Source organism: Trematomus bernacchii, unplaced genomic scaffold, assembly GCF_902827165.1.
Source record: "Trematomus bernacchii unplaced genomic scaffold, fTreBer1.1, whole genome shotgun sequence".
NCBI lineage: Eukaryota > Metazoa > Chordata > Actinopteri > Perciformes > Nototheniidae > Trematomus > Trematomus bernacchii.
Window position 1 is genome coordinate 4,831,199 of NW_022988007.1, and position 18,463 is coordinate 4,849,661.

The window sequence follows — 18,463 nt, forward strand, 5'->3', positions numbered from 1 at the left end:
TTACCAAGTGTGGCAATATGAAAGAAAAATACACACTCTAATTTAAATAGTTGTTATTAGTAAATAATGATGTTCAAAATAAAATAGTCCCTCCGTTGCCTTCTGCACGAAATATAGTGCGAGGTGGTTGCTATGCAACAACACTAACAACAGCTAGCGAACATTTTAGACAGAGAGCGTTGATCCATTATTTGGCTATTTATTTACATTAATGTGTATGTTGCAGTTTATTGTGCACCCACTGAAAAACTGTCCAGCATCAGTAGAATGGCTTACATGGTTATAGGTTGAGGTTGTTCTAGGCTGTTGCTTGGCGTGGCGAGAATATTGCTCCACTTTCTCCGGTCCCCGAGATTCGGCTTCCAGTAGCTCTGGAGAGAGCTTTCGCACCTGTGGCCACTAACGGTCATAATTTCTCTGCTTTGTTTCAAGACCCGCATCAGAAAGCTTTTGAATGGTGATACTTTTCCAGTTGGTCTACTACCTGCTCTTCACGTAGCTCTACATGTCGTTGTTTAGGTGCTTTTTGTTCTGGAGATAGGCACTCGCACTCCTCAATCCACTCCTCCATAGTATGTTTTTGCCGTTTGATGTCTATGTCTGGACCGCTGCGTAAAAAGGAGGGTTTCTGCCCCGTTACTTCTCCGCTGCTTTCTTGTTCCAGTTTGAAAAGCAAACTGCAAGCAGTTTGCTTTTCAGCCCAACTGTATACTGTTTTTCTCAGATGCGGAGGGATACTGACTTGTTGTGAAAAGTAACTTACAATTCTACCCGTGGTATACGCTCAGTATATCACGGCTAAGAACCAATCAGATTGCTTGATTTGACTTGTCCGTTTTATAATAAATAATAACAAACTCCAGTGTTAGAATTCCATAATTCCATATTCATAAATAAAATGATATGAAAATAACATTTTCTTGGCTGTGGACTTGTACTCTACATAATTATGTTGAGCTCATGGTAATCTAATTCAATAAACAATAACTGCAATGAACAGATAGCATTTTCTGACTCTGTAATTTGGTAAATGATTCTGTGTTGAAAAATGTATATCTTTAAAAACTGCGTTGGTGTATTAGGGCGGGCCATACTATTTTTTTTGTTGTAAATCGATCGAGAGGGGTGTTCAAATAACGTATTTTGGTGTGTAGAACACACATCTATTTAGATTTATTTATTTTGAAGTTGTTGCTATGGAAACAACATCTACATATAATAACGGACAAAGTAAAGAATGAAGTGTATGTTTAAATGTTAGCATCCGCCGAAGAGGCTCAAGCTCTTACGTTGAGTCTGGAGTTTCAATACATTCGGAATTTGACCGTGTAAAATGTCCTCTTGGGTTACCGTACAGCCAATGCGTGACGTCATTGGTAAGCGTAACGGACCCCGAACACATATGGTACGTACAACGGTTCCCAATGAATCCTCATGCTAACTCAACAGCTAGCTAGCATGTGTTTAATCCATAGACTGTGGTTTAATCTCTTTGCAACCGTAGCTAACACAATTTACAGTACTGTACTGTAAGTACTGTACTCTACTGAAAAAAAATGAGGTACTAGAATAGAATAGAAAGCCTTTATTGTCATTATGCAAAAATATACAATGAGTACTGTACTTTAGAATTTTCTACTACTTTATACTCCACTACATTTTGTAGGCAAATGTTTTACTCACTACATTTATTTCACATATGTAATTATTTACTTTGCAGGGTTAGATTATAATACAAAATATAAATTAGCTAATACATTATCATAAATTAAGATAGCCAGTGTGTGCAACATCATTACCATTAACCCCACTTTTACCGTTTAAGTGCAACATTAAATTATGAACACATTAATACATGAATAATAAACTATATGGTTCTTATTTGTGCCAAACTGCACGACGAGTACTTTGCTTTTGGTACTTAAAGTATAAGTTGGTGCTAATACTTTTGTTCTTCTACTTAAGTTCAACTTTGAATGCAGTACTTATTCCCCCTCTGCATTTTTTTTCTTAAATCTAGGAGAAAAAGACAATTAGAAGAAATATTGTGAGATTAGATTGTGATAAAACACAGAGATTAAACTGATCCCAACACTAATATACTGTATTAACTGGCTGTTTAATATTTGCTGGTTTATAAATGTGCATGGCCATCATCACCACTACCTACAAAGACTGCCCAGCAATCACATGACATGAATGAAAGTGAGTCTTTACTATGATTAATATCAAAATACTAAAATTCAAACATTTACAGGCTTGTGCTTAATTATAATTTTTATTTTTAAAATAATATTCTCTTTGTGTCTACAGTTTCACTTTCTGTCTTTTAGTTTTCCCACCTGTGAGATCGTATGATTGTGTTTTTTTTAATAGAATTACCTTTTTCAAAGCCTGTGTCTTTCTCCTGTGGTATGCAGTATCTCAAGGGGTATCACGACAAACAATTCCATGTATTTTCAGTTACATTAACTTGATTAAGACGACTCTAAAACCTCACACCAGATAACCCTGTAGAACCATGGAAAACATGAATAAATAGTGTACAGTTTCAAATCTCCTCACTTTAAAGCTATAAGAACACCAAAAATGGAAAGGCTTATAGAAAGTATGGATACAATGTGAATGGCACAGTAAAACAATGGTGCACTAATTTCCTTCAAAATGAAAACCGGAGAGAAGTGCAGATCCAATAATCACATCACAGGTCATAAGTCCTCTCCCAACTGGGCGATCTCCTCCAGCAGGAAGTCGATGTCCTCCTGTTGTGTGGCTGGGTTGGAGAACACACACCTGAAGAAGTTGACTTTGGCACCCAACGGCTGATAGCCAATCAGAAGAGAGCCCTTCTCCATCATCCTGCCTTTGATCCGAGGAGCCACCTGCAGAGACGTATGAAGCATTTTGAAATCATAAAAGGAAGCAGTGGGGCCTGATCCTTACTGAGGGAGGGGCCGCAGGGCTCCTGAACTGACCTGATGGAGCCTCATGTCTCTGTCAGAGCCAGGCTGCAGGCCCCTCAGGCTGGGGGGGAGGTACCAGAAACACACGTTACTGTGCTCCGGCTGTCAGATGCGGCTTTCACACCGGCGCTTTTCACTTTCTAGCTCCTCGCGAGAGCTTTTCTGGTTCAGCTCCCGTTTCCCTTTTCAGCTCCCGCTCTGTTCACACCGCTCACACCGCTCAAGAGCCGGGATGGTACTGCGTCATTGCCTCATCGTTTGCGTCATGACGTAACCGTTTACGTGCCTGCTTCCTAAAACCCAAACCGCGCGGAAATCACAACAACAATGGCCGATTGTATTGAAGCGCTGTTCGCTGTGGTTATCCTCTTACGAGACGAAATGGAAGGCATCGGACGACTTTTCAAGGGACGACTTTACTTGGAACTTTACAAACATCACATGCGAAATACAAGACTTCTTTGTGGTCTTCAGGATCTACTTCAACAACGATTCCGTAGGAAACGGGAGGTAAATATACGTCCTATTCGATGGCGTTAGAGCTAGTTGTTGTTAGCCTCTGCATGTGCCAAGCTCAAAATACCCAGCTTTGCAGCATTAATTACTATGGTATAACATTAAAACGGATTCTCAATGTTATTTCCACAGATCATGTTGAAATGGCGGAGGTCGCGTGTTATTTGGACACAGCCCAGATCTTCCGATTGGTGGAACACCATTGCTTCCGACTTCTCCCCTCAGCAATTCGTGCAGAATTTCCGAGTGTCCAGGGAGTCCTTTGAGTACATCTGCAACCAGCTCGGCGGCGTTTTGGGGAGAAGAAACACAAATTACCGTCGGTGTATAACCACTAAAAAACGGGTTGCAATTGCCCTCTGGAAGCTGGCCACCGGCGGAGAATACAGGACCATCAGCCATCTTTTCGGGGTAGGCCTAAGCACCGTTTGCCTCTGTGTTCAGGATTTCTGCAGGGCAACCATGGAAGTTCTGCTTCCACTCCATATCAAATTCCCTAATGTGGAGAAGTTGGTGGAAATGGCCACTTTTTTCAACAACCGTTGGAGAGCACCACAGTGTGTTGGTGCAATAGATGGAAGCCACATCCCTATTTTAGCACCAGAAAATTATCCCAAGGACTATTATAACAGAAAAGGATGGCATTCTGTTGTTCTACAGGCTGTTGTTGATGGCAGGGGGATGTTCTGGGATGTGTGTGTTGGTGACCCAGGTAGTGTACATGATGCTAGAGTGCTAAAACAATCCAATCTTTGGGTGGCTATCAGTGATGGAGTGTTGCTAGGCCAAAACAAAATAGCCATCTCTGGCTGTGATGTGGGACATTACCTGATTGGTGACCCAGCCTATCCAATGCAAAGATGGCTGATGAAACCATTTTCGGACACCGGGAGACTGACCCCTGAACAGCACACCTACAATTACAGGTTGAGCAGTGCACGGTCGGTTGTTGAGATGGCTTTTGGAAGGCTAAAAGGAAGATGGAGGTGCCTCCTAAAAAGGAACGACTGTGAGCTGGAGCTCACCAAAATAATGACAGTGACTTGCTGTGTACTACACAACATATGTGAGGAACATAGCGACAACTTCACTGAATATTGCCATGAAGTTGTGTACAACCAACCCCCTTTACACCCCTTTCCAGAGAACGGTAGACAAGAAGGAGCTGACGTTAGATCTGCATTGATGGAGTATTTCAACATGGGGGACCACTAATATTACTGCAGTTAAACCTGATCTATTTTGTATCATGCCTCTTACAATAAAATCACTGGATCAGACATGAATTGTGTTTTCTTTTGCATACAAATCACAGAATGTAAACAGGTATGAACAATATTCTTATAAAAATAGTGCATACCCAAAAGGTTTAGACCAGGGGTCTCCAACCTTTCTTCACCTGAGAGCTACATTTATTGACATAGTAGTCATAGGTTGAATTAAGCTACTTTTGTAAACATGTGAAATTGCAATCCCCAAAGCTTATCAAAAATCAATACTTCTCATTAAGGTCAAAGACAACGACAATTTCTCACATTATTATGGCCCACATACAGTAAGTACATCACTGAAAATTCACATAAATGTCCAAGAGAAAAATAAAATGTTATAAGACTTGACTTATGTTTATTTTACATACAAATCAAAGAATGTATAAACAATATTCTTATAAAAATAGTGTATACCCAAAAGGTTTAGACCAGGGGTCTCCAACCTTTCTTCACCTGAGAGCTACATTTATTAAGCTACTTTTGTAAACGTGTGAAATTGCAATACCCAAAGCGTATCAAAATAAAATGTGTGTGAGTGTGTGCAGTCACCTGAGCTGCTGTGCTCAACATTCATCAGGGATTGGTCGCTCTCTCTTTGGATGTGTTATGATCAATTTAGTGCTAACCTCAGCTTTATGTCATTACATTTGTGCTGGGTAAGGGCACAGTACATTTGAGTTTGTTTCCTTCACTTAGATTTGTCAGTATTTATATCCTAACTTCTTTCTAAAGAGAAATAGGAATAAAATAAATGGTGTGCCTTGCTCCAGCTTGACAATGACACATTTATTTTAGATAACACCGGTAACGATTCCATTTAGCATCATTTTGTTTAAAGAATGCATGGCAGAATCAGACTTAGCATACAAGTAGTCATACTTGTCATCTACCACTGTTTTAGTTCAGTGTTTTATCATAGTGACATTAGCTAGTTTGCAGTGGATCACTGAAAAAATAAAATGTAATAAGACATGACTTTTGAGTTATGTTTATTTTACATACTGTAAATACATAAATACACATACATACTGTATATACTATAACTAAGTGTATTTCAAAAAGAATGTATACAAGTATTCACAAAAAAGTGTGGAGAACATACTGTATATACTATAACTAACTGTATTTCAAAAAGAATGTATACAAGTATTCACAAAAATGTGTGGAGAACATACTGTATATATTATATAACTAAGTGTATTTAAAAATTATGTACACAAAAGGGGCATGAACAATGGAGATACAAAAATAATGTCATTGTTTGCTGTTGGCCTCCATCACCTTCACCATCCTGTCTAACAAGCCAAGCATGTGGCCGTCATGCTCGGCCTTTGCGATTACGGCGAGTCTGTCGATCCGGCTCTGCTCGATTCTGCTCTGCTCTGAGACGTTGAAGATCCGTATGAACTCAGCATTGCCGTTCTGCACCTCCTGAAGCATCGCCCGGCTATGCTCCAGTAGCTCTTCGTCCCTGGCTTCACTCCTCTCCATTAACGGGACAAGGCCAGATGACGAATCCCGCTTCCTTTTAACTACAAAGGGGAAAATAATAATGAGGTCAACACCGTGTTCATGGCATTCTATGAGGTGTAAATTATATACTGTGTAATGAAATGTTTTATTGTTATTATGGCTGCAGTTGCATAACTTCAACAACTACTACTATGACAATGCCATGATAAATGGCAACAGGGAACAGTATTACCATTATGAACACTGTAAACCTTACCCTGTTTGTTACGGCCCACTGGCTGGGTTAGGGTCACCAGAGATTCCTGGGAAGAGCTGCTTGTTGTGGCAAGAGACCCAAGCATGTGCACGGGCGAGCTAGTCGCCGACGGTGGTGGTGGTTCCGACTCACTGCACTCCAAACGAGATATGCCTGTAAACACAATATAAACACAATGAACAAAAGTAGCCCTTCAACAAATCATACATCGTTAGTGAGAAGAAAGAAGATACATTGGAGGCGTTCGCTGTCTTTGCCATGGGGATACCTTTGTTTATTATTGTTAGCATTAGCATTAGCATGCTAGCGCAGGGGTGCCCACCCGGTAGCTGTAGTAGGTACACTTTAGCTATTATTGCCAGGTCTGTCTATAGCTACAAACACAATATAACACAAATCAGTAATGCATAACTCACCAGCATTAAATGAATCGTCCTCCAACCCAATTGACGAGAGACAAAGCGAATTCACGGTGCATCCCACACCACTCGTCGGTCTGTCTCCGAGGACCGAGTTTAGCAAGTCAAAATGTGGACTTGTTTTCGTACAACCACTGCCACTCCGTCCGAGCTCTTTCTTTTGGTCCCGATAATCCTTCTTCAGTTTTTTTAATTTGTTGCTAATTTGTACAATGCTACGGTCATAACCAGCAGACGCCATCTCTCGCTTCAATTGCTGCAGAATCGCTTTGGCCCGCGTGCTCCCCTCCAGCTTCCTTTGTACCTCTTCGGAAGACCAGATTGCCACTAGGTAGCTGGTCTCTTCAGTGGACCACTGCTGCTTATTCGTTGTTTTGAGGTCTTCCATCATTGTGTACAAACTGGAGAAAACGCAGGCATTTTGTTGTTGTTCAGGAGGTTGACCCCGCCCATGCCCCCGCCTCCGCCTCGACGGACGTAAGAGAGACGTAAGCGACGCCGCGTCATAGCTCCAAAGCTCTTGCCTCTGGACCGACAACTTTTTGGAGCTGGAAGTGAACCGCATTCCGGAGCTATGACGCGCCGCCGCTGCGGTGTGAACAGGAAAAACCGGCGCTTTTCAGGCTCTAGCTCCCAGCAGGAGCTGGAAAAGCGCCGGTGTGAAAGGGGCAAGAGAGGAGAGCAGATTCCAGTGAGAGTTGAGAGGGGATTTACAGGGATAAGTATACAATCTTCTTCAAAATCTGAATTGGAATATTCTAAATATCTCACGGGGAATGGGGTTTTGTTAGGATGCAATACATGAAAGATACATTCAAAAATATGTATTTAAAAATAAGTTTGTGTAGGAATGTACAGTAAGAAATAAAATAAAATATATCACATACAAATTAGAAGTGAAATGTCTAATACAAAATAAAATACAAATACTTTTATAAACATAAGAAGTCAAAGTTCAAACGTGCACATTGTAATACAATATATAACATGTATGTAACAATATATAAAGTGGTGAATTAGTATTCATAATAAGATAATTAAAGCTGAAGTGAAGAGTTTAAAAGAGTTGCTGCTTATGGTGAAGTAAATCCTAGTGACTGCAATCAGAGTTAAAGGGCCATTTTATGCTCATCTTCAGCTTTATCTGTGTATTTTGTGTCTCTACTGTGACATGTTTCAATGCTTTATTGTTCAAAAAGCTCTCTTCTCATATTGCCTTTTAGCCTTGGCAGACCACTTAGATGCACAGAAACCTACACAACACTACAGGAAAGGGAAAACCGCAAAAAGCAAAATAGGGCCTCTTTAAATGTTTTGATGGCTACAACAACTTATTTTTGCTGTCAGTGGTGCATCTTGGGGATATTAGTATTGGCACTGAAGGTACTCCCAATTTCAAAGGACCAACCAAAAACACAATAATGCCTGGCAATATTCTTTGGATGGTAAGTGCAGGAGATTTAAATGCAACTGAAAATGTATATATATACAGTTGTCTGAATCTACAGCCTGGCAAAACAATTAGTATATGTAACCTATAGTTGAAATGTATCCTGGCTTAAAATCTGTTGTCTTGATGTATTTTAACACTGACACATAACCGAAATTGCGAATGTTTCTTGTACATTCATTAGATGAATATATTACGTAAAAAACAGCCTTACTTTGTGTTTGAAGACCAGTTCAAAGTCAGTCCTGCTCTGCAGCTGATCGTACAGATATTCTGCATTCTCTAAGCATTTGTTGACCTGAGATCCAAATCCCTCAGACCCCTGAGCGAGTGAGAGACACAGACAGCGACACAGAAGTTTAAACAGCAGTAGTCATCTTATCAAAGTGTTTTATATGGGTGAGATGCGGTCTAATTAGTAAAAAGTTAAAAAGATTTAAAATTAAGAAGCATGCAATAATGAATGAAAGTGTTATGTCACCCAGGGGACACAGACACACCAAACTGCATTTCTCAATATCAGTCAATGCTCACAGTAAAACTTCACAGTACAGAATCATCCAATGAAAATGTGTAGCTCGTTGTCTCTCTGGTACTGAATGGAGTTCTCTCTCGTTTTATTCTACGATATAAAATATGTCAGTGAATCCCCACTGGTGAATGTCTGAAGCTTCTACAGTGGGTGTCCTATAAACAGTGTTTGCTAACAAGACACTGGTAAAAGTCATCACGCCACATTAGCCACCTTTAGCTTAGCGTTGGTGACGTTTGTTTATATTCTTACTTAAGTATTCCTACTTCTGTCAATTGCATTTATGCTTGAAACATCACAAAGTGGTATTAACATGGGGCAACAGTGGTGGGAAGAAACTAAGTACATTTACTCAAGTACTTTACTTGTCCATTTAATGCTACTATATACTTCTACTCCCTTACATTTTGGAACATTTGTTGTACTTTTGACTCCACTACATTTAATTAACACTTATAGTTACCAGCTACTGTTCACATATAAAACACAGGACATTTTTATTGGATATAATGCAGTACGTTACTATCAATATATTAAAATAAATCAAAAATGGTCTTAACTTACTACAACATTTAAATGTTCTTACATGTAATTGTAAGAAATCAAAATAAGAAGGAATCATTTTAAATTCTATAATAATATAATACTTTCAAAACAGCCACTGTGCATAATGGGTATGTAATGGAGTATTTTTAGACCAAAGGATTCCTACTTTTACTTAAGTAAAGGATCTAAGAAGTCCTTATTCTACCACTGTGTGGAGATTATCCTGCTGAACAAAACTAATCATAATTATTTTGTGCAACTTTCCCATTGAAAGAATCCCATTGATTTTGTCCTTTGAGCCCTTGTGATGCTAACTTGTAACTTGTGTCATCCTCGACTGCACACTTTCATTCAAATCTCACATCAGTAATATCACTCGGTCTGCCTATTTCCATCTACGCAACATCAACCCCCTCCGCCCGTCCCTTAACGCTAAGACCACCGCCATTCTTGTTCACACCCTGGTCACTTCCCGCATTGACTACTGCAACTCCCTTCTCTTTGGTCTCCCTCTCAAATCCATCCACAGACTTCAACTGGTTCAGAACTCTGCCGCCCGCATCATCACCAGAACCCCCTCCATTAACCACATCACTCCTGTTCTTCAGCAACTTCATTGGCTCCCCGTCAAATCCCGTATCGCCTTTAAGATTCTGCTCCTCGCCTTTAAGGCCATTCATAACCTCACTCCTCTGTACCTCTCCGACCTCCTGCACATCAACACACCCATCCGCACACTCAGGTCTTCTGCTTCCCTCAACCTCACTGCACCCCCCTTCTGTTTAACCACCATGGGGTCTAGAGCCTTCAGCCGCTCTGCACCCCGCCTCTGGAACTCCCTCCCACCTGACATCCGCAACACTGACTCTCTCCCCATTTTCAAATCACGCCTCAAAACACATCTCTTCACACTCACATATCCACCCTGATCATTATCCATCACACATCCTCTGTTTTATTTATTTGATTATTTGATTGATTTATATACTGCATTGTCTTGTTTATGTTTCTTATGCTGGTGTTATGTATTGTGTATCTTGTTTTTTGTGTGTTTGTACGGCGACCTTGAGAGCCTTGAAAGGCGCCTATATAAAATAAATAAATAATTATTATTATTATTAAAGCAGCTTAGAAAAATACAGTACGTCATCACTGCTTCACTGGTTGCGCAACTAATCGTCAAAATACATTCGTGCATATTTTATCTAATAAAGATAAGGACAAAAAGAAAAGGATTCCCATCAAAAAGGAAGTCCCCAACATCAAAAGAAAATCAGATGCAGTCTTCACATGAGTCACTCTCATATTGCACAGGAATACCTTTGCCTTCCACATGAGCCAAAGCTTGAAGACGTCCTGATGTCGGCCACACTGGATGCTCTTATCTCCGGTGTCGTAGTTCACATCGTAGGGTTTGTCCGTCTGGAAGAGGTAAGTGGCCCCAATCTCATTACACCCCTGTAAGAGACCCTGAGGAGGACCACAAAATAACATTTAAAAAAAACCCTGTTTGCAGAACAAGATTAACAGTCAACAGCCACACCAGCTGTTTAGGATATATTTTTAAGACATTTAACATAAAACATTTCACCAAAGTTGACAAAGACGATGAATGAACCCAATTGTTTACCCTGGACCACCAATTGCACTCTCATAGTGGCGCCATGGTCCTTAGTATTCATTCTGAAGGCATCCTAAATATCTGTACAAATGTCCAATGCATCTAATAGTTGTGAAGAAGAGAGAGGTGGACAGATACACACAGCATGGCTAAAAATATTCAGTTGATAGCCTCCAAAGATAGTGATGTTTTATTTTTATGTACACTTAAATTAAAGGGTACAGCATTATGTCTTACCCTCTTCTTGATCAGTATGGCAGAGCACTGCAGTGGGACGCCCATCATCTTGTGAGGATTCCAGGTGACGGACCAGGCTCTGGAAAACAAATCACTTCAAATGTAAATTGGACCAACTATCAGACTTGTTTTAGCAACCACAGCACACACAAGTTATTATGTTTATAACAGCAATTCACTGTGTAAGGGCACCAACAATAATGCTCAGCCTAGGAGCCTCAGGGGGATAAATGTTTATAGGAGGGGCTAATTAATGTTGACGCAACAACAACATGTAGTAGTAGGCTACAGAAAAACAAGATTCAACAATGTGAGGCTAATATGCTACAGTTACATTATTGAAATGCAGGTTGTAAAACAATGAAAACACAACAAATTATGTTCATTTTCACAAATGAAATGCATACACAAAGTGTATTACAACAAGAGGGGACAAACAACCACCTCTACAGAAAGCTCACCATACAGTCTATTTTTGTAAAACCGGGGGAAAGGTTAGCATTTTACCACTACCAGTTCCAACCTCTTGAAGGCAAAGTTTTTTTAAATGTGTTTTTGGTTAGACGCCTGAATAAACAACCCAGTCGCACGGCATTTCGTGTTATAGTCACGACATTTAATCTAGTGATTCGTGTTCACCAACACGATTTTCCCCTTTTTTTCGTGTCAGACAGAACGATTTAAAAAGCAATGTATTTCTATTGGTAGTATGTTTTGTGCCTGCACCACGTCTTTTTGTCCGGTCGGGTCTTGGAAGACCGGAAGCTGTGTGGTTCATAAAAACATCTTCTTACTCAATATCAAGCCACGATTATTGTTTTTATTTTAAATCGTATAATGTTGGACTTTTTTTGCCATCCGTGAGGAAAAGAAGTGGGGCTCAGAGCCTCAGAATACTGAAATCTGTATTTTTTAAATCTTTTTTTCCTTCTAATTTGTTATTCTTTTCCAAATAACAAATTGTTATTTACTCAAAATAACACACAATTATCCTTGTTTTTATTTATTTGTTTAATTCCATAATCTCTGGCTTTTTGGTCGTCCGTCAGGAACTGAATTTCAAAATAAAGATCCTCAGCTATGGTTGAAGCTCGGTGATTGGATGTTTTAGCCGCAATGCACGTTGGGATATGGTGTTAATGCGATATGAAATCCAAAAAACATTTCGGAGTTTAGGATGGCCGAAGACACTACACTACCCATAATCCTCAGCTATCGTTTGGGACTACAGTCCCGTTGCTTGACAAACCCCATGATTAATCTTCAAGCTCTGGGATTGGATGTTGGAGTGGCAGTGTGCCAAGGTTACGCCGAGCGTCAGACAGCTCTTTGAAATGGAATGAAACCCACGGCAGACTATCCAAAACTGGACTCGAGCGGGTCCAGCCCCCCATATACCCACATGACAGCTCATTGTTTCTTTGTAATTCTACTCCACTACAATTCAGAGGTTAACCTGGTATTTTTACTCCACTACATTTATTTTAGTTACTTTGCAGATTCTGATTAATGATGTGAAATATAAACAACCCTTAAATCAGGCTTTAGTTACACCTGAGTAAAATTCAGGGAAGGTGATTGTCAAATGCCAACAATCAGGAGAGATATTTGATAGTTGCTGCTTGAGAAGACAAAACATTTATCTGCAGATCCCTATACAGTATATTCATTACTTACAATTACAATACATTCGTTAATTAAAAACTGTATATAATGGCTATTTTGCACATCCCTTTCAAGATTTCAAGATTTTCTAAGGTTTATTGACATATCATATACACAACTACGGTGTAGTTATGCAATGAATGAAAAACTTGGGTCACAGGTTCCTCAACAGTGCATTACAAGATATCTATCAATATGTGTGTATACCTCCACCATTAAACTGTCATATTCTGCACATTTCTTATACTATCTACATACATAAGAATATAATTAATATGTATAATATCAGTTAAAATAAGTGCTTCAACATAGTTAACATTGCAGGAAAGCAATGTATTAGACGTTAAGTACTTTGTCAGGCTTAATATTTATCTGTAGATACCCCCAAAGCTTTTTTCTTATTTAAAAGAAGACCTTAATCTAAAGTATTCATTAATGTTTAAATAAAGGTTAATTCGTTTTTCTGTTTTGCACATCCTCCTATTAATATCTTTATACATCCGGCACTAAACTGTTTTATTGTAGAGATCACTTACAGTATCTTCTTGATTTTTTATATTCTATATTTCTATCATTGACCTTCTACTTTCCCCCTATTTTGTATGTAAATATAACATATTAAAAAAAAAATGCAATAACGTGCTTTAACCACTAGGCAGTGCGGGTTAAAAAACTGTCAAGTTTACAGTGTTAACACAATAAATTATAGTTTCCAGTATAAGTTTCCAGGTTAGTTCGTGACGGATGTATTTTGTTATCCACACATATTTTTTTTTGATATTTGCACCTACACCTGCAACAGTCAAAGACAGGCAACTGTTGAGGAGTTGGAAAGGTCTGAAGATGTTACAAATAAGGTACACACAGCACAGACAATGCCATAATAATTTTGTATTATTAGTGTAGGACACTTATATATGTATAACATCTGAAGAAGTGCAGTTTTATTCATGTTTTCACATAATTTTACAGGATATTGCTATATTATTTCACATGTTTTACTTCTACACATTAATATCTGATTTGTTAAACATCACAGACAGAAAGGTATATCCGTCATTTAATGGTAAGCTATTGAAATTCTGAATCCATAGATGTGTCTCCCATCACCCAAATCCCCTGACTATTCTCTCAATTTAGTATTTACATTCTTATATTCAAAGAAAATCAGTAATATCTTTAAAAACTACAAGTCCTTTTCTATCAGCTGTGCACCGTTATGGTGTAAAAATAACCTATTTACGAATTGGATCAAATATAAAAGTCAGCCGAATTAATGTTGTTACTGCAAGGAGACGTATTGTGTGAAGAGAAATTGAAGATGTTGTTTAATTGCTGATATATTTATGATCCACGTCACGTATTCAGTTTCGGTGGCAGTTCTTCCAGTTTGTCTAGAAGTCTTCTAATCATATCGCATAAACACCATATCCCAATGTGCATTGCGGCTAAAACATCCAATCACTGAGCTTCTTTCCTATGAGAGCTGCTCATTGGCGCATGAGGACAAAATGGCCCAATTTTTGAGAGAGCAAAACGTCACAGATTACCCGTCATGCCTAGCTGTCAGAGCAGAAGAACCCGTATGTGCCATGGATGTATAATAAGAACTGGATACAGCGTGGGAGGCGGGGTCTCGTTCTTTCCTATGAGAGCTGCTCATTGGCGCATGAAGTCAAAATGGCCCAACTTTTGAGAGAGCGAAACGTCACAGATTACCCGTCATTCCTGGCTGTCAGAGCAGAAGAACCCGTATGTGCGCTCACAGAGCATGCACCCCTTAAGGTCCTCCCCCCGAGCTCCTACTCTCGGCTCAATAGAATGAATGGAGACAGAAAATAAATCTAGATTCGGCTTTTAGTGCATTTTAGAACTTTAAGGACCTAATGACCTAAGGGCTATAAAATAGTTCATACTGGGTAGCTTATTTAGTTTAAAAAAAAAATATCCGCTGATTTACAGACGCCTCTTTCCCAATGTTAGTCAATGGGGAAAAGTCTTTCTGGGCCCAGTGACATCACAGACTGATACAGAAATTGTAGTACCGCCGTTTCGACACAACGAATAATTTCATCAGAGTCCGGCGCACTTCCTGGGGGCTTGGTGTGTATCGCAATGATGCTCGAAATGTCCCTTATAGGCCTACGTCTGTTTCCGGTGACTTTATTTTGAAATTCAGTTCCTGAGGAACGGCAAAGAAGCCCAAGATTATAGAATTAAACAAATAAATAAAAACAAGGATAATTGTGTGTTATTGTTGAGTAAATAACAGTGTGTTATTTAGAAAAGAATAACAAATTTGAAGGAAAAAAAGATTTAACCTGTTAAGCACCAAGCCTGTTTTTCATGTTTCAGGCTCGAAAATGACATGCCCAAAACAAATGACTACAACTTAACTTCTAAAAGGGTTATATGAATCATTTCTTTTATCAAAGCAAGGTTACATCTCTGAGTTGGATGTAGAAGTATCAGAATCAATATAGATGTTTTTCATTTGAAAGAAAATTCAGATTTTACATAGTAAAAAACTGTAAATTATAGTGTCCGTCCAAAACTTATTTTTTACAGATAGTGAAAACTACCCTTGGATGATGGGTTAGTAGACTAAAAGCTTTAGGAATCCAAAGTACAACATATAATAAGTACCCTGTATCAAGATTGATGCAAAACAAGTGACATTTGACCTTTTTAGAGAGGTTTTGGGTGAAAATGTTTTTTTTTCCATATCTCTGGCCCCCCTTGGTCGATTTTGATGGTTGACACCTCTTTCTGACCGTTAGAGCCAATAGAATCGAAGGGGGAGTCCCCCACACACACACGTTGTGAAGAGAAGAGGTGGAGCCTTCGCGCATGTAATTTTGAAGCAGAGTGGACCGATCTCTCGCTCTGACATTTGGAAACGAAAAAGCAGTTTTATTGCTTATGGATTATCAGAAATCATTTCAAAGAGGACACAGACACATTGGATTAACCTATGGATTAACTGCAGCATCGTTTTTTTTATCGTTTTAATGCCATTGAAGACCAGTTTTGACCAAGGTAAGCCATGTTAGCGTTTCTAGCTACCTAGCTCCACATGTTATGATGTACGCTTTCGTTTATAGCGTCGCAAATGTTTATCACTGAGTGTTGAGGTGGGCACCCCCAGATTCTGTGTCTCCAGTAGATGCAAAACGAGGGGTTGGCTGTGCATCTAGGATAAGTAATAAGGGAGTTAGGAGTGAGTTTAGGTGCAGAGATAGGTTACATTTTTTCGCTCGTGGCTAATTCAGAGGCTGAGTGTTAGCATTGTGGGTTTTTTTTTTTTTTTTTTTTTTTAAAAGATCAGTTAGCTGAGTTTCTTCCCGTTACATGGATATAAAACATTCATAGTTTATTAAATATTAAGATTCCTTAGACGTTGTTTCCTGCAAATTACGCGTTTATCCGCCCGGTACCGGGGGGGGCGGTGCGTAACAGGTTAAAAAATTCAGATTTCAGTATTCTGAGGCTCTGATCCCAATTTATTGTCTTCGCGGACGGCAAAAAAAGTCAGACATTATACGATTTAAAATAAAAACAATAATCGTGGCTTGATATTGAGTAAGAACATGTTTTTATGAACCACACAGCTTCCGGTCTTCCAAGACCCGACCGGACAAAAAGACGTGGTGCAGGCACGAAACACACTACCAATAGAAATACATTGCTTTTAAAATCGTTCTGTGTGACACGAAAAAAAGGGAAAAATTGTGTTGGTGAACACGAATCAATAGATTAAATGTCGTGACTATAACACGAAATGCCGTGAGACTGGGTTGTGTCATCATGCTTTGCTTCACTTACAGGGATGCAAACTTGTCACCTTTCGGCGAAATTCGCCGTTTTGAATCCAAAATAGGTCGTTTGTGTGATTCATGTAGATCTGCAATACAAATATTTTTGGGGTATGGGGGGGGGTCTGTGACCCGGAGTAATCTGCGGCCGCGAGCTGTTATGTGCCATCATGACACGCATGGTGTTCTTTTTTTATATTATAATGAAGCGCGAGCTGTGTGCTCGAGTCTTCCTGCCTGTCGGCTCTGCTCATGGATGTATAATAAGGCTCTGCTGCTCCGGGATGAGGGTCTAGCTTCAGCAGCTACATTACCTACGGGTGCGTTCGTTAATATTAACTGTGTGGTCCGGAGTTACTGTGGCACAGACTGGACCGCTGGTGAACAGCTGTTAGAACGGGCCGTTCAGGTGTTCAGAGCAGAGCTCCCTGTCGGAGCGGCAGAGCGTGATGTGCACTGAAAAGTTTTTCTGTCGCAATATTATTTAAGGAATCGTTGAGCTAGCTAACTAGCATACATTGTCACTATCTGCTAACGTTAGCTTTAGCCTTCGTTTTCTAATAGTTTTCTAAGTATAGATCTTGTACTTGAGTAAAAGTAGAAGTACTCCGATCTTGTACTTGATTAAAAGTATAAGTACTCAGGTCTTGTACTTGAGTCAAAGTAGAAGCACTCAGATCTTGTACTTGAGTAAAAGTAGAAGTACCAGAGTGTAGGAAATATCCTGCAATCAAAATGTTCCTCAAATAAAAGTACAAAAGTATTATCATCAAAATATAGTTAAAGTAGCGACAGTAAAAGTAGAAGTACTCAGATCTTGTACTTGAGTAAAAGTAGAAGTACTCAGGTCTTGTACTTGAGTAAAAGTAGAAGTACTCAGGTCTTGTACTTGAGTAAAAGTAGAAGTACCAGAGTGTAGGAATACTCTGTTTCAGTAAAAGTCCTGCATTCAAAATGTTCCTCAAGCGAAAGTAGAAAACTATTATCATCAAAATATAGTGAAAGTAGCGACAGTAAAAGTAGTGATTGTGCAGATTGGTCCATTTCAGAATAATATATATGATATGTTTTATAATGATTGATAATTAAAGTGTTCTCAAAGCTGGTAAAGGTGCAGCTACAGATGGAGCGTCTTATTTTGGACAGTTTGAAACGCGAGGGTCGTGATTGGTCCGTGATTGGTCCATGATCGGCCCGTGATCGGCCCGTGATGAAGAGCCGGCCCCCAGTCTGACTTGATACCGCCCCCGTGATAAATACATTTAATTATTGTGAAGCCAGCTGCAATGGATCATTGATCCACCAGGGGGTGCAGTGGGGTTCCACACTGGAGTCATGTGAAATCAACTTCGACACAGTAAATTGGATGTACAGTATGTCTGGTACTAATGTATAGCGGATCTTTGTTAAGATCCATATGTCACGGATAGGATCATAGTCTGTGCTAAATAAGACATGTAATCATTTACAAAACATCACCATGTTGTTATTTAACAAAATAATGTTGTTTAGTCGAAAAAAACGAACGAGCCGGCTCTCCCGATTTTTAATCCTAATTTAATCATCATCTTCACCACGATCATTGATGTTTATGTTCGCCGAATTGACATGAAATCACTGACAAATATGAATATTCTGTATTCAACTTCATTGAAACGATCAGGATGGGTGTTATTTTTCCCCACAATGACCAAGTCGC

General features: G+C 39.4%; 1 protein-coding gene across 1 annotated transcript; it reads right to left on the reverse strand.

The window, feature by feature from the left end:
* Positions 1-1,803: 1,803 nt before the first annotated feature.
* On the reverse strand, positions 1,804-11,358 carry LOC117472129 (glutamate decarboxylase 1-like). The gene is made up of 5 exons (XM_034117263.1): positions 11,285-11,358; positions 10,747-10,896; positions 8,563-8,670; positions 2,976-3,065; positions 1,804-2,882 (listed from the first exon to the last, which is right to left on the reverse strand). Exons 1-5 carry the CDS (start codon positions 11,330-11,332, stop codon positions 2,709-2,711), a joined length of 570 nt encoding a protein of 189 aa, XP_033973154.1. The 5' UTR covers positions 11,333-11,358; the 3' UTR covers positions 1,804-2,708.
* Positions 11,359-18,463: the final 7,105 nt, after the last annotated feature.

Bases quoted from the DNA above. Each gene is read 5' to 3' on its own strand.
- LOC117472129 (XM_034117263.1), bottom strand. From the start codon at position 11,332: ATGATGGGCGTCCCACTGCAGTGCTCTGCCATACTGATCAAGAAGAGG. The intron at 10,897-11,284 runs GTAAGACATAAT...GGTCCTCCTCAG, and splicing joins CCATACTGATCAAGAAGAGG to GGTCTCTTACAGGGGTGTAA. The intron at 8,671-10,746 runs GTATTCCTGTGC...TCACTCGCTCAG, and splicing joins GGCTCATGTGGAAGGCAAAG to GGGTCTGAGGGATTTGGATC.